This window comes from Talpa occidentalis, unplaced genomic scaffold (assembly GCF_014898055.3).
Source record: "Talpa occidentalis isolate TD23 unplaced genomic scaffold, MPIMG_talOcc4v2.1 talOcc4.1323, whole genome shotgun sequence".
NCBI classification, from domain to species: domain Eukaryota; kingdom Metazoa; phylum Chordata; class Mammalia; order Eulipotyphla; family Talpidae; genus Talpa; species Talpa occidentalis.
Window position 1 is genome coordinate 1 of NW_023601349.1, and position 20,753 is coordinate 20,753.

The 20,753-nt window shown below is 49.5% G+C and overlaps 2 protein-coding genes across 2 annotated transcripts; one reads left to right on the forward strand and one right to left on the reverse strand.

The window, feature by feature from the left end:
- Positions 1 to 5,142: 5,142 nt before the first annotated feature.
- Positions 5,143 to 5,682, forward strand: LOC119243943 (60S ribosomal protein L21-like). Its single transcript, XM_037509757.2, has one exon. The coding sequence runs from the start codon at positions 5,163 to 5,165 to the stop codon at positions 5,643 to 5,645; it is 483 nt and encodes a 160-aa protein (XP_037365654.1). The 5' UTR covers positions 5,143 to 5,162; the 3' UTR covers positions 5,646 to 5,682.
- A 4,520-nt stretch (positions 5,683 to 10,202) lies between these two features.
- LOC119243942 (nicotinate-nucleotide pyrophosphorylase [carboxylating]-like) lies at positions 10,203 to 12,885 on the reverse strand. The gene is made up of 4 exons (XM_037509756.2): positions 12,856 to 12,885; positions 11,940 to 12,515; positions 11,255 to 11,386; positions 10,203 to 11,182 (listed from the first exon to the last, which is right to left on the reverse strand). The coding sequence occupies exons 1-4, from the start codon at positions 12,883 to 12,885 to the stop codon at positions 10,964 to 10,966; spliced, it is 957 nt and encodes a 318-aa protein (XP_037365653.1). The 3' UTR covers positions 10,203 to 10,963.
- Between the last annotated feature and the right edge of the window lie 7,868 nt (positions 12,886 to 20,753).

Here is a 20,753-nt window from a genome sequence, read left to right on the forward strand (position 1 = left end):
AGCAGCAGGGAATGAGTAGCCCCTGGATGTGGAATCAGACCTGGGCCCTCGCCTCAAGGAGCTCCCAGTATCTCTAGGGTCAGGGGTGGGAGGTGAGGGGGGCAAAGGGGGCCAAATAAGTCTGGGAGTGTACCTGACATGAGGGAGAGCCCCCCACCCCGGGTCATTCAGAAGCTGGGGCTATGTCACTCCTCATTGTCACCATCAGCTGATAGGCCTGGGTTGTGGGGACTGTGCTCAGGGGGCATGACCAGACCAGGGCACCAGGAAACAGGTGAGGGTGTTGAAAGTTTAGACAGAATGTGTGGAAGGGGCCCCGGGGCGAGGCCATAGCTCTTGATCTGGCTCTGCTCAACCTTTCAACTGAAGAAAGTGTGACTTTTAAATTTATTACTTGGGCAGATGTTCTTTCTGATACGAGAGAGTTAAAAAGTTGAATGAGGGGCCGCCTGGTGGCACAGGGGTTAACCACCGCACTATGAAGCAATCTGGCTGCCACTGCAGCACGAGTTCAATCCCTGGCCAGGGAGCTGACCCAGAGGCGCAGCAGACCTCTCCTGTCCCCTGCTGCTCCCCTCAGCAGTGTACTTCAGTCACTCTGCCTGTTCTGCTCCCCACTCTGTCTCTGGTGAATCCTCTCAACCACCCCTCTGGCCTGTACCCCAGCTCTTGTGCATAATAAATGAATCTTAAAAAAAAAAAAAAAAAGCAGTTGAATGGGCTGCTCTGCTGGACATTCCCAGCGGTGACATTTGCGGATGCTGGGAAAGGACAGCTGGAAGGATGCAGGCATGGACGAATGTCACTTGGCTGCAGCCAAAGTCATCTTTCTATTCCCAGCCCAGACCGTGGTCTAAAAGCAATAGGAGGGCCTCCCCGGTGGCACAGCGGTTGAGTGCTGGGTACGAGGCTGCCTGCGGCCTCTGCGGCGCCGGTTCGATCCCCGGCTGCTCCCCGGCCACCTGAGGAGGGTCCCACATGGCGCGCAGACCTCTCCTGCCGCCGCGCTGCTCCCCTCAGCAGTGTACTTCGGTCCTTCTGCCTGCTCTGCTCCCCGCTCTGGCTCTGGTGAATTCTCTCACCCTCCCGCGCTTCTGACTGCACCCAGTGCATGTGTAAACAGAACAAACAAACAAACAAATAAATAAAGAAATAAACATGCCTCTATAAAAAAAAAAAATTAAAAAAAAAAAAAATAAAAGCAATAGGAGCCCAAGGAAATGGCACGTGGACAGATCTTAGATCTGTTCGCTTTACCCTTCTCCTTTCTATTTTAAACTCTCCCTCTCATCTACACTGTCTTATTACTTTCCCATGTCGAGTTATTTTTGATATTTAGAACATACTTTATGGTCCTTCATGTACTAAGCTTGTTGTCTGGTGTGCGAGGATGTGTCTGCTTTCCTCGTTCTCAGGCAGGCCTGAGAGCTCAGCTCCAGCAGCTCTGCCCCAGGGCATCCCTGTGACCAGCTCTGAGGATTTGTCCCATAGAGAAGGTCTGTGTCTGCTCCATGTCTGCTGCCATGTTAGTTGTTAAGCGGCACCCAAGACCACGCAGATTCAAGTGAGAGCCAGCCCTTGGTTATGAATTCTTTACCCCCAGATCTCAGGATGAGACAAACAAGTTACCTTTGTCCTCCCCAGGGTGATGGGAAAGTGGGTTTGTTTTTTTTTTTAAGATTTATTTATTTATTTATTTGTACAAGCACTGGGTACAGTCAGAAGCGCGGGAAAGTGAGAGAATTCACCAGAGGCAGAGCGGGGAGCAGAACAGGCAGACTGATGAAATACACTGCTGAGGGGAGCAGCGGGCGGGGCAGGAGAGGTCTGCGCGCCATGTGGGAACCTCCCCGGCGGCCAGGGATCAAACCTGCGCTGCAGAGGCTGCGGGCAGCTCTGCAGCCCAGCGCTCAACCACCGCACCACCAAGGGAGGCCCTTGTTTTGTTTTTTAAAGATTTATTTATGCATACAAGAACTGGAGTGTAGGACAGAGGTGCGGGTGCACGGGGCGGGGGGGTGGAGTGTGAGAGTATTAACCAGAGACAGAGTAGGGAGAAGAACAGGCAGATTGACCGAAATGCACTGCTGAGGGGAGCAGTGGACAAGACAGGAGAGGTCTGCCGTGCCATGTGGGTAGCTCCCTGGCTGGGGATTGAACTCATGCTGCAGTGGCTGCAGATAGCTTCATAGTGCTGATGCTTAACCCCTTGAGTCACCAGGGAGGCCCTGTTTGTGTGTTTGTTTGCTCTGCTCTGCTCTTCACTGAGGGGGGAGTCCTTTAAGAGTCTTAGCGTTTATATTAGGGTTTCAGTTTTCAACACTTGAGCTGAGGCCTCATCTTTAATCTGTAGGCGGCTGTAAAACCCTAGCCCTTTCATGGCCAATATCTATAACCTCCCAGCAGCTCACGGTTCTGGTTTTCCATTTCCTCTTCATGCATGGCTCCTGGGGATCCCCCTGACTTTCATGAACCTCAGCTGTGCATTTTAAAGTCTGTTTGCTTGATTTTGTGTCATGTGTCTAGATGCTTCTCAGTGGGGTGTGCTTGTCAGAGTCATACCATGCACAGTATTACCCAAGGCAGGCTCTTTGCTCTATAAATAAATTCTTCCACTCTCACCAGTGACCAACTAATTTTCCATTCCTCACCACATAACACAACCCCTCACCTCCTTCCCAGCCCACTTCTGAAAAGGGCTGTCTATGCTAGCAAACTACATTAGCTCATCTCCCATCACTCTGCAACCCGCTGTGGCCTTCTGGACTCTTCTACCCTGTTACAGGAGCTGCTTGCACCAAAAGCATGACCTGGATATTTTAATCAAAAGAAATTGTTTAGGGCCTCCCTGGTGGCGCAGCAGTTGAGCGCTGGGTTGTGAAGCTGCCCGCGGCCTCTGCGGCGCCGGTTCGATCCCTGGCTGCTCCCTGGCTGCTCCCCGGCTGCTCCCTGGCTGCTCCCCGGCTGCTCCCCGGCTACTCCCCGGCTGCTCCCCGGCCACTGGAGGAGGGTCCCACATGGCACGCAGACCTCTCCTGCCACCCGCTGCTCCCCTCAGCAGTGTACTTCGGTCCTTCCGCCTGCTCTGCTCCCCGCTCTGGCTCTGGTGAATTCTCTCACCCTCCCGCGCTTCTGACTGTACCCAGTGCGTGTATAAACAAACAAACAAACAAACAAATAAATAAATGAAAATACATGCCTCTAAAAAAAAAAAGAAATTGTTTAGCCTCCCCTGGGCAGATTAGACATTTTGCTTCCATTCTTGAGCCTTGCTCTCCCCCTTGCCTTCACACTCACCTGATTTCCTTTTTCTCTCTCTCTGGTCATCCCCTCTGATCCTTGCCGGCTGCCTCCCAAAGTGGTCCACCCTGGGCGGCCTTCACTCTCCCTCTGCTCTCTGCTCCTCCTGGGCAATCTCACTCATGCCCACAGCTTTAGTGGGTATCGCTGGTGCTGCTGATTCCCAAGACTCCCTCCCACAACTGTGGCAAATGCAGCCACATGTATTCTATGCATTGTCCCCTTATTCTGACGTAATGGCACCAGTGGGAGAGACCCCAAGATGATTAGCTAGAAGATCATCTCAGAACCACTGCACACTTAAGAGTCAGTATTTGTCCCCAGAATGAAATCAGTCCCCCCAAAATATGCAGGGGTCATGACTTCACAGGCATTAAAAGGCTAAGCAGGAGCACCATGGACCAGGGGACAGAGGGGCAAAGGGCCCCAATGCCCTTCTGCAGGGGACCCAGCCCCACCCGATGCCTCAGAGAACCATGTGCACTGCCTCCTGCTTTCAGTGGCACCAAAAAGGATGAAATGGCTAAAAACAAACAGCACTGAAGGAAGTAAATGAATAAGAAAATGTGCCCATGAAACAAGAAAGGACTTCCAGGAAGACACTGCAATTAGAAAAGAAGAAAATGTTCTGGAAGTTATGATTATGGTTGCCAATATTAAAATTTTAATCAAAGGAAAGGGTATTGGAGGAAACAGCTTTTAAACCTCTCTTAGGGTGTACAGCAAAATGACAAAGTAATGGAAAATATGAAAGACAGCTTGAAATGGAGGAGCAATTCATTCTACATTCATCTAACAGAAGTTCCAGAATGAGAGAACAGAGAAACGACAGGGAGGAAATAACCAAAGGTTCTATTTGATTGAAAAAATAAAAAAAAAAAAAAACATTTTAAGCAGTGAAAGGGGTCTGTGCAAGTGACTTTCACCTGGCTGCATGGAACCACTTGGGCAGCCTTAGAAACAGCCCCCCTGAGACTCCCCTTCTTACCAAGTTGGAGTAGCAGACACGGGGTTTACTCTCCTGCCCAAAAGAACCACAGCCACAACAAGAAGGCAGACAGGAAACATGAAACAATGGTTTCCGAAACACTGGGCATCAGGCAATAAAAGACAGTAATGAAAGCAATGAAATCTTAGAAAAAGAAAAATGAGGTTTATCCCTTAGAGACCATCCAGCCTTTGGCTTTGAGAGCATTTCCCAGCTGTGGGGCAGGTGGCAGAAGTGCGGTGGGTCCCAGAGGGACTCCTGGGCTGAGGGAATGGAGCTGAGTCCAGGGAAGCCACAATGGCCAGAGCTTGGAGAGTAGAACACAGAGAAGAGAGACTTTCTCTCAGAGAGAACCCAAGATCTGCAGAGGGTCCCCCCCCGATCAACACATGTGTTAGCAAACTATCCAAGGCCAGGGCAAGAGCCACCTGAAAGGACCAGCAGGAGCCGTTCCCAGTGCTCACACAGGGTCACGCTAGAAACCTTCACAAGAAATTGGGCAGAGAACGAGGAAGGTCTGGCTTAGCAGCGGGGAATAATTAACTAGACTGAGCACAAGCTCTGGACTTGCCTAATAAAAGACACAGATTGCAAATATAGCTGGTGCTCACCAAGGTAAAATGCACGATATTGGGCAAGCAATCAAAGATTATCAGGCATGCAGAAACACAGGAAAACATCCGTGCAGAGGACATTCTTCAATTAATTAGAACCACCCCAGAACTGATGCAAATGTTAAAATGAGCAGAGCACTTCAGAACAATTATTATAACTGTGTTCCATGTTTACAAATTTCAAGAACAGCAAGGAGGTATTGAAAAAGATGTGAGTCAAGCTTTCAGCTGGAGCCGCCATTTTCCAGTAAGTCACCAAAATGACTAACACAAAGGGAAAGAGAAGAGGGACCCGCTATATGTTCTCTAGGCCTTTTAGAAAACATGGAGTTGTTCCTTTGGCCACATACATGCAAATCTATAAGAAAGGTGATATTGTTGACATCAAAGGGATGGGCACTGTTCAAAAAGGAATGCCCCACAAATGTCACCATGGCAAAACCGGAAAAGTCTATAATGTTACCCAGCATGCAGTTGGCATTGTTGTAAACAAGCAAGTAAAGGGCAAGATTCTTGCAAAGAGAATTAATGTTCGTATTGAGCACATTAAGCACTCTAAGAGCCGAGATAGCTTCCTGAAACGTGTGAAAGAAAATGATCAGAAGAAAAAGGAAGCCAAAGAGAAGGGTACTTGGGTTCAGCTGAAGCGCCAGCCTGCTCCACCTAGAGAAGCACACTTTGTGAGAACCAGTGGGAAGGAGCCTGAGCTGCTAGAACCTATTCCCTATGAATTCATGGCATGATAGGTGTGCAAAAAGAAATAAAAGAGCTCTGGACTATAAAAATGTTTCACCTAATTGAGTAGAAGTATGGTGTCCCCTCTCTAAAAAATATTTAAAGCAAACTTTTAACTATATTGTAATTCATTGGATGGTGTCTTTATTAAAATTTAGTGGGTTAAAAAAAAAAGAAAGAAAAAGAAAAAGATGTGAGTCAAACTCACAAACAAAAAAGCAAAGAGTTATAGTGAATAAGCAAACAAAAGAGGACAAATGAAAACCAAAAGTACGCAATTTCCAAAAGAGGGCAGAAAAAGAGAAAGGGGGAAGACCTGGGATGAATAAAAAACAACAGCAAGATATCAAACCACGTTGATGATCATATTAAATGTAAATGGCCTAGAATAGAAAAAAATAAGGCAACTAGATTGGAAAGGAAGAAGTAAAGCTATTTTTGCATATGACATGATCTTGGATATAGAAAATCTTAAGAATCCACGGTAAGTGGACAGTGACTTTCATGGGTATGGGGGTTTCTTTGAGGTTTGATTAAAATGTTCTGAAATTACATAGTGGTGATGGTTCCCCACCTCTAGAACATATCCCAAAACTACTGAACTGAACACTTGAAAAGGTGTTTGAAAGAATTTAAATTTTCAAGTGTGTCAATTATATCTCAGCATTTTAAAGAATGCATCAAGAAGAAGGGGTTTGGGCCTCTCTGGTGGCACAGGTGGTTGAGCGCCGCACTACGAAGCTGTCCACAGCCTCTGCAGCGCAGGTTCGATTCCAGCCGGCCAGCGAGAAGCCCACATGGAGCAGCAGACCTCTCCTGTCTCTCTGCTGCTCCCCTCAGCAGTGTATCTCAGTCAGTCTGCCTGTTCTGTTTCCCACTCTGTCTGTGGTGAATCCTCTCACCCTCCCGCGCGTCTGGCCTGTACCCGGTTCTTGTATAAATAAATAAATCTTGAAAAAAAAAAAAAGAAGGGGTTAGATGTACTAAAATTACAATGATAACCAATAGAAAGAATAAAAAAACAACCTAACCAAAAAAAAGAAAAAATGTGAGTGAGCTCGATTCTTTGTGCTTAGCATAGGGGTCAGTGTTGCCTAGACCTAGAAATTAGTCTCCTTACAAGTTCAGAGGCTGTCATGGGGACCATTAAAACCTCCTTAAACATAATCACCTCAGGGGCATGGGAGTGAATGGGATTTTTACTTCTTCATTTTATACCCTGATAAGTAAGTTAATTAACAAATGAAGGAGAAACGACAGGAGGAATTTACCGTCAGGAAAGACATATGGACTTGCTCGGTTCTGTTTTAATTATTGTACAGAGAGCAGGACTGAATTGCTGCCTCAAAATTGGTCACGTAAGCAGTTCTTTTACATCTTCTGTCTTCCCTCATGGAGTTTTCATCAGTTAGATTGGAATTTTTTTTGATGCTAGGCTTGGTTTGGCCTTTAAAATTTTCCATCCTTTTGGGTCATTACTATACCAATAACATAAAAACGTTTTATCTACAATTCTCCACATCTAAAGCTGCCAAACCTCAGTGAATTCCCCTTCTGGCTCAGAACATGCTGAGAAAACAAAGCAGATCACACAAAAATAAAACATGAAATATTTTTGGTCCTTGGCAAGATTACAGTTTTATTATTGTTTTTCATAGGGGGAGCATGATTTTAATCCAGCCCTTAATAGATCAGTGTTGTCCTTTATATAATGATACAGTATTCCAACAGAGATGCTTGCCTTTGGTTAAAAAGTAGCCACATAGCAAGAAACAAGCAACTTCTGGAATAGCTGCTTGTTAGTTCCATGTAAGGCTTCTGCAATTTTTGGCTGAAGAGCTGGGAGAAAGGAGGTCATTCAGCCACTCACCAGACCAGAGCTAAGAATGTAGCCCCCCAAGCCCCTGATCATTTTCTAGGTGTGCTGCGCCAGATGCCAGTAATCCAAAGAGCATTACACATCTGAAATGAAGAAAGCCCCCACTACCCGGTATAAATTTGACATGCAGAGTGATCAATGAGCCACAGTTAAACGGTGTAGGGTAAGTAAATTGATCAGGCTTTTTGCACGTTAGCCTCGTGCCATCACCTGTGACCTGAGTGTGTTAATGCAAAAGGTGCTTGAGAGCATGGGCACGGGGTACATGTGCCCAATTATGGACACCTGAGCATGGGTGTGTGCACATGTGCAAGTGTGCACACCTGTGCCTAGGAGGGAAGCTATAAAAAGGCAGTGTCACCCTGAGGGAGGGTCTCAAGTTGCTGTCTCCCTGCTGCCTGGTTCCCCTGCTTACCAGCGAAACCTGTGAAAATGATGCCTAGGGCTCCAAAATTCTTCAGGTCGCTAGAACTGATGGGGAACCTACCCAGGCAGGGATGGTGGCAAAACAGATGGTATTCAGTGCTTTGTAGTTTGGTCTTACAAAAGGAGCCATTTGGAGCCTCAGAAAGCAGGTCTTAAATGCTACTGAATAACTGCCAAAATGATCTATTACTCAGGAAGCTACTGGAACAAATATGGAGGTGCTGAAACACTCATGGAATTTTACCTGCCCTGTTGTTTTGAAGGGCTAGCGATAAATTAATAAACGTGTCTGCACCGCATAATACCACCATGGGATTTTTGAAAGATCAAAAATAATTGTTTTCAGATACAGTTTGATTTACTAATAAATCACTGAAACTCATGTGCCTTGAGTTCACAGACTTGTAAAACCTGGCGTGACCTCTTACCTTCCTTAACCCTCTAGACCAGGTGCTCCAGGTGGTGGGTGGGTAGCAAGAGGGATGGGTAGATGGAAGGGGAGTGGGTGGATGGGATGGGTAGCTGAGAGGATACATAGCTTAGTGGGTGGGTAGGGTGTGTGGGTGGGTAAGTGGAAGGGGCATGGACAGGTGGTGAGTGAGTATGAGAGTCACTGGTGAGCTCTAGAGTACACAAGGCCTTGAAAAATCAATGATACCTTGAACAGCTGGATGGGGAGCTGATAAAGGGATTAAGCTAGAAAGTGAGAGGTGGAAGAAGGAACTGCTGCGCACCCCTGCCCAGCACTGATTCTTGGGGAGAGGCTCAACTCTGTTGCTAGCTTTCTTGGCTCTCTTTGGAACCCCGAGAGGGAGCTGCAGAGTGGAAGGTGGTGTGGTTGCAGTGCCCTCTGGTGGCCACCAGGGGATTTGGCGCCCTTAGGTATAATATTTTCTCATTGCCTGATCTGGCAACCCTCACCCCACCCCTACACCAGAATATAAACTCCGCGAGGACAGGGATTTTTGTCTGTCTACCCACTGCTGTCTATCTGGCATCTAGAATAGTGCACGCCACATAGTAGGCATTCAAGAACTATTAATCGAATGAGTGAATGACACTGATTTTGAACTCTACCCCACCATTTTATTGAGGTGTGATCCTAAGCAGCGCTCTTAACTTCATAAAGCCTGTTTCCTCACGGGCAAAACAAAGACTCTAACACCGTCCCACCACCACCACCCACGCGCTTTACCTGAGGGAAAGGGACCTACACAGGCTGGGCGAGGGCACTCCATGAATGTATGTTTGCTTCTCACTCTCCAGCAGCATCGACGATGCATTATATGCTGACAGCAGCCCCCATTTCAATAGACCATTTGCCTTAACAGGCATGGGCTTTCTGGGGCTTTCTGGGTGTTGGGCAGCCTGGGGAAGGGATCTAAGCTCAGTCCCAAATGACCAGCAGGGAGGAAGTGTGGCCAGACACACTGAGCAAAACTGGCTGAAGTCTTGAGATTCCTCTCCTGACATGCAAGCCTGTCTCCCACCCTTCAGCCACACCCAACTCTTCCTCCTGCCCTGAACCCATCAGGTTTCATCTGCCATCAGAACCTTTGCAGAGGTTGTTGCTTCCACGGGCAGTTCCCTGCCTCCACCACATTGTCACAACCAACATTCAAGCCCTCTGCTCCGGCCCCTTCCTGCTCCCCCTGCAGCCAGCTGCCCCAAGTGCATCTTCCTGCAGTGAACTCAGATCTGCTTATCTCACTTTCCAGCTTGAATCTCATTGTTCTCCGAACAGAGTCCAAGTCCTCTGACCTGCCATTTTGTGGTCTGGACCCAACCCAGTTCCTGGCCATCTTGCCTTCTGATACCAGTTTCAAATCTTACACCAAACAGACCAAGATATTTCTTGCCTCTGAGCTTTACTCATGTCGTCTCTCTGCCCGGAAACCCATTCCCAGGTTTGTGCAAGGAAAACACGTGTTCTTTTTGCCTGCCCAGGATCCATTTCCTTTCCCTCTGGTGATGAAACCCCCTCCCAGCTCTCAGGTCTGGAGGTGCCTGTTGGGGTGACCTAGTTCTGAGTTAAAGGTGAGTGTGAGACACAACCTGGTAGGTTTCTTTTTTCTCTGGACTGCTGTGGTAGCAGCATCCCTTCTCCAGGCGAATGGCCCTCTACCCTTTGTCTTATTCCAACTTCTCCCATTTATTTTATTCATTTGTGTCCTGGAAACACTTGAGTTTGCACCCCCAGATTGCTTCCCCCATCCTCCCACTCCCCCACCTGTCAGGCTCTCCTGTCCTGACTTCCAGAAGTGCCCCCGGATCTATAGGGGTTCAGTTCTCCCTTTTCGGGTCTGAGGAGCTGGGGCTTTTTGTCGGGAGTTCCCTGGAGCAGGGAAGGCTGTCAGCTGAGAAGGTCTGTGTTCATGCTGGAGGAAGGACTATGGGACCCAGGGGCAGAGGGGTGGATTAGAGACAGGAATGAGGGGCACCTCTAGGCTGCCTCCTGTGGGGGCCGGCCCTTTGGCTCAGGGCCTCAGCAAAGGCAGGACCCAAGTTTGCCAGCATCTGCTGCTGGATGAATCTCCACTGTGCGCTCTGAGGCTGGCCCTGGCAAGCGCTCAGTGCTGTTTGGTGCATAAAGACAAAGGTCTTGATCTGTCTGGGAAGTAAACTCATTCTTGATCTGCCCCTGGCCAAAGGTGGCTGTTAGACAGTATCACTGCTTAAAGACACCTTGACTTCAGAGAAGGTCATATGAGGGGGAAAAAATGCATCACAGAAGAGATGAACTCTGGTAATTTCTAACATTTACTGAACACTTAACTATGTATTATCACTCCCCAATTCATACTGTTGCTCACTTGCTAGAACCATTTTACAGATTAGGGAACTGAGGTGAAGAGAGGTGAAGTCCGTCCTTGGAGGTCACATAGCAGCACATGGCAGAGACAGACTTCCACCCAGGCTAAAGCTGAGAAGCTCCTGTGGGCCCCTGGACCTAACAATGTGTGGCTGGGAGGGTCCCCAGCAAAGTGTGCTCTCCCACAGCCAGCATCCTCCACGTCCGTTTTAGGACCTGTGGGCATAAGGCACCGGAGTAGCACCTTCAGCAAACAGCTTGAGGGAGAAATCAAGGGCTGGGGCAGCCTGGGTCAGCATCCCCAAAGAGATGACATCGACATGGGGTCCACAGAACTGAGGGAGGTTGCTGAGTGTGATGCCCCCACTGGCTTCCACACCCACAGTTGGGAACCGGGCCTTCAGCGCCTGGGCAGTGGGGTGCAGCTCCTGTGGGGCACAAGTAGAGGGGAGATGAGAGTCCCCAATGTGGCCCCTTCCCAGAAGGCAGACCCCGCTCACCTCAGGCCTGAAGTTGTCCAGCAAGATGAAGTCCGCCCCTGCCTCAGCTGCCTCCAGGGCCTCCTGCAGGCTGCCGCACTCCACCTCCACCTTCAGGGTAAAGTTGGCGGCCTGCCGGGCCCCTCGCACCGCCTGTCAGACAGACCAGTGGGTGAGGGTGAGAGGGTGGCACCTGGCACAGGAGCATAGTGAGCTGGGACTGGTATTTAGAAAGCTCCAGATGGGTGAGGAACTTAGTTTAATGAGGAAACCAGGCACTGGGATGGTTTCTTTGTTATTAGATTCAACCACATGAAATAACCACTTGTGGGGGTCAAAAATGACCAATATCAGCAATATTCAGCATCTAGGACTGAGTCCAATTTCCCTCAGAATATGAAAACTGGAAAGGATCTTCAACAACATTTTTCCAGATGGGAAGCATGTCCAGGGCCTTGAGTCACCTGCCCTAGGACCCAGAACCCACCACACTGGGCTCCCCCACCTGGACCTTGGCGCTTGAACATCAGCCAAAGCAGCAGAACGGTGGGAAAGCAGCCACCGCTGATTTACACATGGAATCACTGAGGGGTCAGGTGTTTTGCACCCCCAGAATCCCATCCCTTTTTCTGGGGCGTGGCTAGCCACAGGGGGAAGGGCTGTGACTGGGCGAGGACAGGACCAGAGCAGGGATCAGGACACGCACCTTTTCCACACCACCGGCGGCCACCACGTGGTTGTCCTTCACCATCACCAGCCCCCCCAGGTCGTAGCGGTGGGGGGCGGCCCCGCCCACCAGGAGCCCGTACTTTTCCACCAGCCTGAAGCCCGGCGTTGTCTTTCTCGTGCCAGCCACATGTCCGGCCCAGCCGCTCCCTCTGGCGGCCTCCACGGCCGCCGCTGCAGCGCTGGCCACCCCACTGCAGCGCGCCAGCATGTTGAGGGCCACTCGCTCCCCCAGCAGCAGGCAGTGGGCAGGGCCCCTGACCTCTGCCACCTTGGCCACGGGCATCAGTTTTGATCCCTCGGGGAGGAACCAGGAGACCTGGCAGTTGACGTGGGCAAAGATGGCATCGAAGAAAGGCCTCCCAGCCAGGACGCCCGGCGACTTGGCCCACAGCGCCGCCTGCGAAGGAGCCGCCCCAGTGGCCAGGGCGGAGAGGTTGAGGCCCGGGCAGTCCTCTCGGAGCCAGGTGTCTGCCAGGGCTGCCAGAGTGGCGGGGGGCAGCAGGAGCGCCAGGCCTGGAAGGAGATGAGAACACAGTTCACATGTGGGCCGCCTCTCGGGCAGTCAGGGGTAATTGTCAGAATATTGAACAGGGCGGCAGACTGGGCCTTAGCCAATAGGGGTGAAGATGGGGGGGTGGACCCGCGGCCTGATAAGGGTGCCAGATGGAGCAAATAAAAATATAAGACATCTAGTTAGATTTAAATTTATGACATTCAGCATTATTTTTAGTACAAATATGTCCTCGGCACTACTTAGAAGATACTTATGCTTTAAAAAAATCATCTGTTGTTTATCTGAAATTCTAATTTAACTGTGTGTCCTATATTTTGTCTGGCAAATCTAGAGCTGGGTCAGCAACTACTTCCAGCTACAAGGGACGTGCATTGCACACCACCCGGAAGTCGCCCTGCAGCCGCTCCATTCGGCCTTGCAATGGGCACCTTACCCGCTGAAACCCCCAGCAGAACGTGAACTGTGTGTCTTTTTCAGTCACAGTCTGCTTGTTCTATGGCACCAAGTATTTTATTTTATTAAAAGAGTTATTTATTTATGCATACAGGAACTGGGGTACAAGCCAGAGGTGTGGGGTGAGAGGATTCACCAGACAGAAAGGGGAACAGAGCAGGTGGATTGACTGAAGCACACTGCTGAGGGGAGCAGCGGGAGAGACATGAGAGGTCTGCTGTGCCATGTGGGTCACCTTCCTGGCTGGGGATCGAACTCATGCTGCAGTGGCTGCAGATAGCTTCATAGTGCTTCGTCTTAACCCCTTGCGCCACCAGGGAGGCCCCAGCACCAAATATTTTAAAGCTGGGAGTTCGTCTTTTTACAGACGTGGAGAATGAGGACCAGAGAGGAAAGGCAAATGGGATGAGGTCACACAGCAAACTGGCCGCAGAGTTGACCAACCAGCTCTGGGGGTCTTGGCTGTCTGTCCCTCCACCTTCGCCCTCTGACTGGAGACTCCTCCCACGGCTGGACAGTGAGGGAAGAGCACTGGGAAGTTGGGTTTGAGCCCTGGCTCTGCGAGACTCAGTTTCAAGAGCAAGGGCGAGTCCATTGCCTATAAAACAAGCGTCGGGGGACAGTGGGCTCTAAGCTCCGGACCCCTGGCGGAACCCTGCTGAGGGGCTGCCTGCAGGGGCCGAGCTCAGGCACGGTGCAACACTGCCATCTGTCGGCCCAGAGAAGACCTGCAGCGCATGGGCGCGCGCCGCAGATGCACTAGCTTCCCCGCGGAGGGGGAACAATTAGACAGCCTGGGGGGAGGGGTAGTTTTCGTTTGCTTTGGTTACCCCACTTTAGCACCAAAATTTGGTTAAGGCTAGACTTTCTGGTCTGCTCCACTCTGAGAAGCACGTTCTTCTTGTCCGGCCCCTCAACACCCCAAAGCCAAGCAGCCTATCTTCACACCCATCTCTCAGCCACAGTTGTCAGGGATTGCACTTGGTGCTCTTCCCCAAGTCCCATGCCACCGCCGCCCCACTTGGCTTCCCTCCCTCAGTCAGAGGCAGCTGTGCCCTCGCTGCGTGCTGGGAACATAGTTAAAAGACAAAGACATCGTCCCATTCTGGAGTCATGGTGCAGTCAGGCAAAAGGCCTGCATGAGACCAGAGGCAGGGCCCACTCTGTTCAGAGCTGGTACAGTGTTATTTGCTTTTTAAAGCTAATATGAATCCTTCAACTGATGGATATTTGTAGGATAAATGAACTTGGTCAGGCTTTTACTCCACTAGCCTCTGTGGCTGTCACCCGTGACCTTAATGGTGTTGATGCAGAAGGGGCTTGGGAGGTGGGTGTAGGGCATGCGGGCCTGATTGTGGACACCTGGAGTATGGTATGGGCATGCGTAAGTGTGCACACCTGAGCCTAGAGGCTGAAGCTATAAGGGCAGCATCACTCAGAGACAGGACTAGCTATATCAGAACGGCTATGAGAGGACAAGGCCCTGAATGAACACCAGAGATAGTCCAAAGAGAAAGAGTATAGATTCTGTTGGGCTGGGCTGCCAGCCTCCTGGCCATCCCCCCCCCCCCCGCCCTTGGCTGCCCTGCCTCGCCAGCCTGCGGGTTTGCCCCACAACAATTGGCATAGAAGGAACATTAGAGCCTGAAAAAGCCGCTGAGGTCTCTAGGAGTCTCCTTTATCCATCTTCCTGAATCAATAGATTGGGAAGACCCGAATGTATTGATACATCCGTCTGCCCTGGGCTTGCTGGCACTACAACAAACTGGTGCATCTACTCGTGAATTAAAAAAAAAGGAACCAACTCCTGATATATGCAATAGGGATGTATCTCAAGTGTATTATTCTAAGAAGCCAGATTCAAATGGCAATTTGAGTCCACCCATATGACATTCTGGAAGAAGCAAACTGACAGCAACAAAGAACAGATCAGTGGTGGGGGTGGGACTGACCACATGGGGCAATGCCAGGGAGTTTTTGGATGTGACTGAACTATTGCCAGTGACAGTGGCACCTGCCAGTTTGTCAAGACTCAAAAAAGAGGTGAATTTTACTATCTGTAATGAAACCTGACTTTAAAATAAAACAATGATGGGCCTCCCTGATGGTGCAAGGGGTTAAGACGCAGCCTATAAAGCTATCCACAGCCACTGCAGCATGAGTTCGATCCCCAAGCCTGCCAGGGAGAAACCCATATGGCACAGCAGAGGTCTGCTGACTCACCCACTGCTCCCCTCAGCAGTGTACTTCAGTCAATCTGCCTATTCTGTTTCCCACTCTGTCTCTGGTGAATCCTCTCACCCTCCCATACCTCTGGCCTGTACCCCAGCTCTTGTATGCATAAATAAATAAATCTTTAAAAAAATAAAAATAAAACAATCAGTCCATTTGGGTGGAGCCTTCTGCTCAAACCCTTACATTCAGTGTACTATTTTCACCGCTTTTGGCTTCCTTACATTTCTCATTTTCTTTTGACAAGTCCTCATTGAGCACCTGCTCTGGGTGGCAGAGTAGGTGTTTTTCTCTTAGTTCTCAGGCTTCAGCCTATGCTGTTCCAGGTGTTGCCTCTGCCCAGATATCCCTTCCCCGACCCCACCCTTAGGCTCTCCCTTCACCTGTCAGTCCTCTTTCATGTCTTCTCTTAGATATCACTTCAGAAGGGGCTCTCACAGATCCCCCTAAACCAGGTCATATGCCCCCTACCTATTCTTACCTATCATCAAACTCTACTTTTCCTTTCTGGATACCAAGATATTTCTTTCTTTCTTTCTTTCTTTTTTGCTTGCTAATACTTTATTATTTTATTTTATATATTTTCTACGTCATTTTCATTTTTGCACAATGTATGCGAAACCAAGATATTTCTGTCAAGAGAGTTTTCTGCTGTAGTGCCTAGCACAAGTGCAAATGTGCTGCTTTTAGATTAAAAAAAAAAAAGGTCACACACTGGCTATTGTTTTGCTTAGTACTAAGTGCTCAGTGATGCTGATCCCATCAGAGAGGTCACAGGGCCGAGTGAATCAGGGCCGGGCTCTGGGGCTACATGGCCTGGGTTCCAACAGTTTCAACCACTTTCCTCTAAGTAATCTTGGGCAAGTGATTCAGTCTCTTAAGAACCTTGGATCCCTTGTGCAGAAAGGGGAAACTGAATATAATAACCACCTTAGGGGTGTTATGAAAATCAAGCGAGTTAATATTTGCAGTTTGCTCAGAAAACATTGTCTGGCACGTATCAGGTGTGTTCGCTAAAGGAATGACTGAAACGTTTACCAAGGGTCATGGGAGCACAGAGGAAGAGATGACTCGGGGGTCCCTAAGGAAGGGGGAGGCTGTTTCAGTGACTTTAAAGGATGAGTCATGTTTACCAGTCAGAGGTGGGGGGGGCAGTAGGGGTGGGGGCGGCCAGACCATTTGGACTATAAGAGCAGGGGTTTGAGGCTCAAAAGCAAGAAAATAAACAGAGTAGGATCCACAGGAGAAAGGCAGGAGTGAAGAAAGACAAAACTAGGTGCTGGCTGAATGTGGGCAGACCCGAGGGCTGTCACAGAATTGTAACCAAGGGGATGCATGTTATGATCACAGTTTTGCTCCACAAGGGCCATTTCAGCCACAACTGGGGATGGGTTGCAAGACAGAGGAGGCTGAGGGGATTGGCCAGACAACGTGATAACACCTGAGCCTGGGTAGTAACCACAGAAATAGTGAGCAGGGGCAAGTGTGGGTTATTTTCCAGGTAGAATCTACCCAGATTAGCAGTTAATGAGCTGTAGATGCATGAGATCCTGTCCCCAGTAGCTGAAAACTGACATAAGTTGTGCAAGAAGAGTAGGCTGGGTGGAGGACAGGGCCAGCAGAAGGCAGTGGGCTGCACTGCCTGCGTGCTTGTGGGGCCAGGCCTGGCCACCAAGTTTCTTACACCCTCTCCTCTGAAACTCACCACAGGAAACTGTTCCCATTTTACAAGTACTGGGCCAGGCTTTCCAGAAGTTTCCTAAATCATGCCCTGGGGACACAGCATGTAAGCAACAGGGCCTGGGAAGAAATTACTTTGTTTTTGCAGATTTTGAGAGGCCAGAGGAGCTGTGGGTGGCCACATCCAGACAGTGGTTAGGAGAATGATTCTGGAGTTCAGAAGAGATACTGCTGGCCAGAGGAGATTTTGGAGCCACCAGTTACACAGGTGGTGACTGAGCACAGCAGGGGGTGAGATCCCTGGGGCAGATAAGAAGAGTAGGACCCTGGGAAACATCAGTATTCGAAGGACATGCAGTGGCATGGCCATCAAAAAGAAAAGCAGCACCAGGAGGGAGTGGGTATCTGGAAGTCCCCAGAAGTCCCCAGAAGTAGAGTGTGAGCAGAAGCAAACAGAAGGAAGACTGAAGTGGGCATCGGACTTAGCAACAGGGAAGCTGTGGCTGGAGAGTGTCTCAGAGCTGGTGGTGAGGTGGGCAGCTGTGGGGTCACACTCAAGGAGTGAGTGCGTGAGGAGTTGAGGAAGCAGGCAGGGTGTGGACAACCCCTCTTAGGAGAAGTGGAGAACTTAGCAGCCTCCCCTGGGCTGCGTATGGACATCACCTGGAGAGCTTTTCAGTCACTGCTACTCTGGCCCATTCCAGACCAGCCAAATCAGGATCTTTGTTGGGGGGGGGGGGGCGGTTCCCCAGGCATCCAGGTTTGGATGAGCCTCCCATCCCCATCCCCTGCCAACTGAGACTTAGATGCAAGTGAAGATTAAGACTCTATGTTCAAGGCCTCCCTGGTGGAGCAGGCGGTTGAGCACTGCACTGTGAAGCTGTCTGCAGCCTCTGCAGCGCAGGTTTAATCCTGGCGGCCGGCAAGAATCCCACATGGCACAGCAGACCTCATCTGTCTAGCCCACTGCTCCCCTCAGCAGTGTATTTCGTCAGTCTGCCTGTTCTGTTACCCGCTCTGTCTGTAGTGAATCCTCTCACCCTCCTGCGCATCTGGCCTGCACCCGGGTTCTTGTTTAAAATAAAAAAAACAACCTTTAAAAAAAAAAAAGAATTGATGTTCACACAATTCTATGAGAGCTTCAGAAAGGCAAGGGGAGAGAGGCCGACACCAGCAGTGGTTGAATGCTGAATGAGAACTTAACTGAGATCTTACTGAAGTGATGGAAATGGCCTGATGATGGCTCCCCAAGTTAGTAAATTTGCTGAAAATTATTTCACTGGCTGCTGAAACAAACCAGAACCCACATGCTGCTGAGAAGCAGAAACCACTTTGCAGCCGGTGAATTGGAGGACGGGGCATCGCGCAGGGAAAGCCCACAGCACAGAGAGATGGCCAGGGAGCTCAACCAGCGCACGTTCATGGAAACAGCTGATGGGGGCAGACTCCTGGCTGCACCCACTAATTTACAAAGAAGCCAGACACACAGGAATGTGCCCAAGGGTTCATGGGACACAGTTGCACGATTCGACCATGGGAAAGTCAACCAAAAGATAAGTTCATTTCTCCAACAAATACACTGCAAGGAAAACAAGGGATGAAAAGAATTAAAAAACACTGGGCCTCCCCAGTGGCGCAGTGGTTGAGCGCTGGGTTGCGAAGCTGCCCGCAGCCTCTGCAGCACCAGTTCGATCACTGGATGCTCCCCGGCCACTGGAGGAGGGTCCCACATGGCGCGCAGACCTCTCCTGCCTCCCGCTGCTCCCCTCAGCAGTGTGCTTCGGTCCTTCTGCCTGCTCTGCTCCCCGCTCTGGCTCTGGTGAATTCTCTCACCCTCCCGCGCTTCTGACTGTACCCGTGCGTATAAATGTAAATAAATAAATAAAATAAATAAATAAATAAATAAATAAATAAAGCTTAAAAAAAAATTAAAAAACACTAACTGTAAGATAAATGAGTTTAAAATCTGGCTTTTTTCCACCCTCCTCCCTTCCCCATCAGCATCCAGCACTGGCAACTGTGGTCTTGCCCGCACACATGTAATTATGGGCACCTGGACCAAGAGCAGGGGGCGAGCATATACTTACAAGGGGATGCCTGTGCCGAGGGGGAGGGGATTTAAGGGTGGCACGACTCTGAGGACAGACGAGAGGAGGGAGCCAGAGAAATGCTGAGGAGAAAGTGGGTCTGTCCCCTGACTCAGCACTAAAGGCCTGTAAAAATCTACCAGAGTCGCCAAAATTCTCTTTTCCCTTAGGAGAACTGGCAGTGAACCTGCCCGGCCTGGGATGGCTGCAAAACACTAACCTATCACAACCTATGGCTCTTATTTGAATCCTAATTCAAGCTAATTGAAATGCAATTAAGACATTTATGAAACAATTGAAAATCTGGATTGATTAGATATTGGATAACTTTCAGAAATTTTTAAAAATATGCTTGTGATTGTCCTATTGTCACAAAAAGAAAAGTCTATCTCTTAGAATATAATTTAAAAAAAAATAATAAAATGCTGAGATGTTCACATATGAAAAGATTTGCCAGCCAGTTTTACACTAGGGTCATCCTGGAAGGGAGGCAGTGGAAGGGGTGTGGGTGGGGTTGCACTGGCCGAAGGCTGATACTCCTGAGGCTGGGTGATGGGTACATGAAGGTTCATCAGACTTCCCTGTCTGCTCTTGTGTAGGCTTAAAATTCTTCATAACCAAAAGCCAAAACAGATCAAGAAGGAAAGAAAAGAGAGAGACAAGGAAAGCTATTTTAGGATGGCTTGGGCACTGTTCTCAATCCTGGCTGCACCACTGAATCATCTGGTGGCTTTGCTGAATCATCTGGTGGCTTTGCACGGGGTTAGACCCTCCCGCCCCAGCCCCAGAGATGCTGCTAGTGTAACAGGGTGGTCCCAGGAAAGGGGGAGGTTCCCTGCCCTTCCCTTTCCTGGGGACCACCCTGTTACACTAGGACTGGTCTGGAATGTGGTCACATGACTTCAATTTGAGGCAGAGGCTGAGCTTCTGGACACCGGCCATACACTGGTGTCTACCACACGTAGACACTTCCCACACATTGTCACAAATCTCCAACGTGTCATTTGTATGTACAGATGGAGAACGAAGCCTCAGAAGCGTTAAGGGAAGTTACCTGAAGAGCAGAGCTAGAAAACTACCAAGGTGGGCCCTGGTCTCCCTCTCCACGAGGGTGCTCTTACTAGCCCCTCCCCCCTGCCTCCGCCCTGGGGGCCACTCTCCTGCCTCCTTGGAGGTCAGTTGTTCCCGCTGCCTTTGTAGGGCATAATATTACACGGATCGTTGTTCCTGAGAAGTAATCAAGTGTGTCTGGTTTTCTTCAGGCCTGACTCTCTCAAGCATTTCCAACAAAAGGGATTCCTGCTGGGAGCTTTGAAAATACAGGCTCTCCTAATTAGCAGCTGTTCCTGAAAGGAACTTCAGGGGGTGGGGGGTGCTGTTTTGCAGCTGCAGGAGGAGTTTTCCACGAAGCTGCTACACAGAGGGGACAGCTGTGCTGCCCGTGCCCTCCTTGCCTTGTTCTGAGTCAAGCGCCCTCAGCACGCCTGCCCTTCAGAGATTTGCATTTTATCCTGTGGGCTGTAATCTGACCTCTTAAGGCAATGCCTTCTTAATTCTTTCTCCAGAGTTTTGTTAAAATTGTCTTTGAAGGAAACCAAAGCATCTGGGGATATTTCCTACTCCTCTCTCTTTACAAATAATGTAGAGAGACACTGATAAACTGATGCTTTGACAGAAAAATGAAGACTTCCCCCACCGGCACTTATTTATGGCTCTACTCTGCCTTGACTGATTTTTGCTATTTGTTTCTACGTCATCCTAACTAGACAGGGGTTTGTTCGTGCCGGGAGGCATGACACCAGAATCAGCACTCTGTCCTTCCTCT

Coding starts and splice junctions, on each gene's coding strand:
- LOC119243942 (XM_037509756.2), bottom strand. CDS start 12,885: ATGGAGCGGCTGCAGGGCGACTTCCGGGTG. Junction 12,516..12,855: donor TGCAGGGCGACTTCCGGGTG/GTGTGCAATGCA, acceptor TGACTGCCCGAG/AGGCGGCCCACATGTGAACT. Junction 11,183..11,254: donor TGGACAACTTCAGGCCTGAG/GTGAGCGGGGTC, acceptor TGTGCCCCACAG/GAGCTGCACCCCACTGCCCA.
- LOC119243943 (XM_037509757.2), top strand. CDS start 5,163: ATGACTAACACAAAGGGAAAGAGAAGAGGGACCCGCTATATGTTCTCT.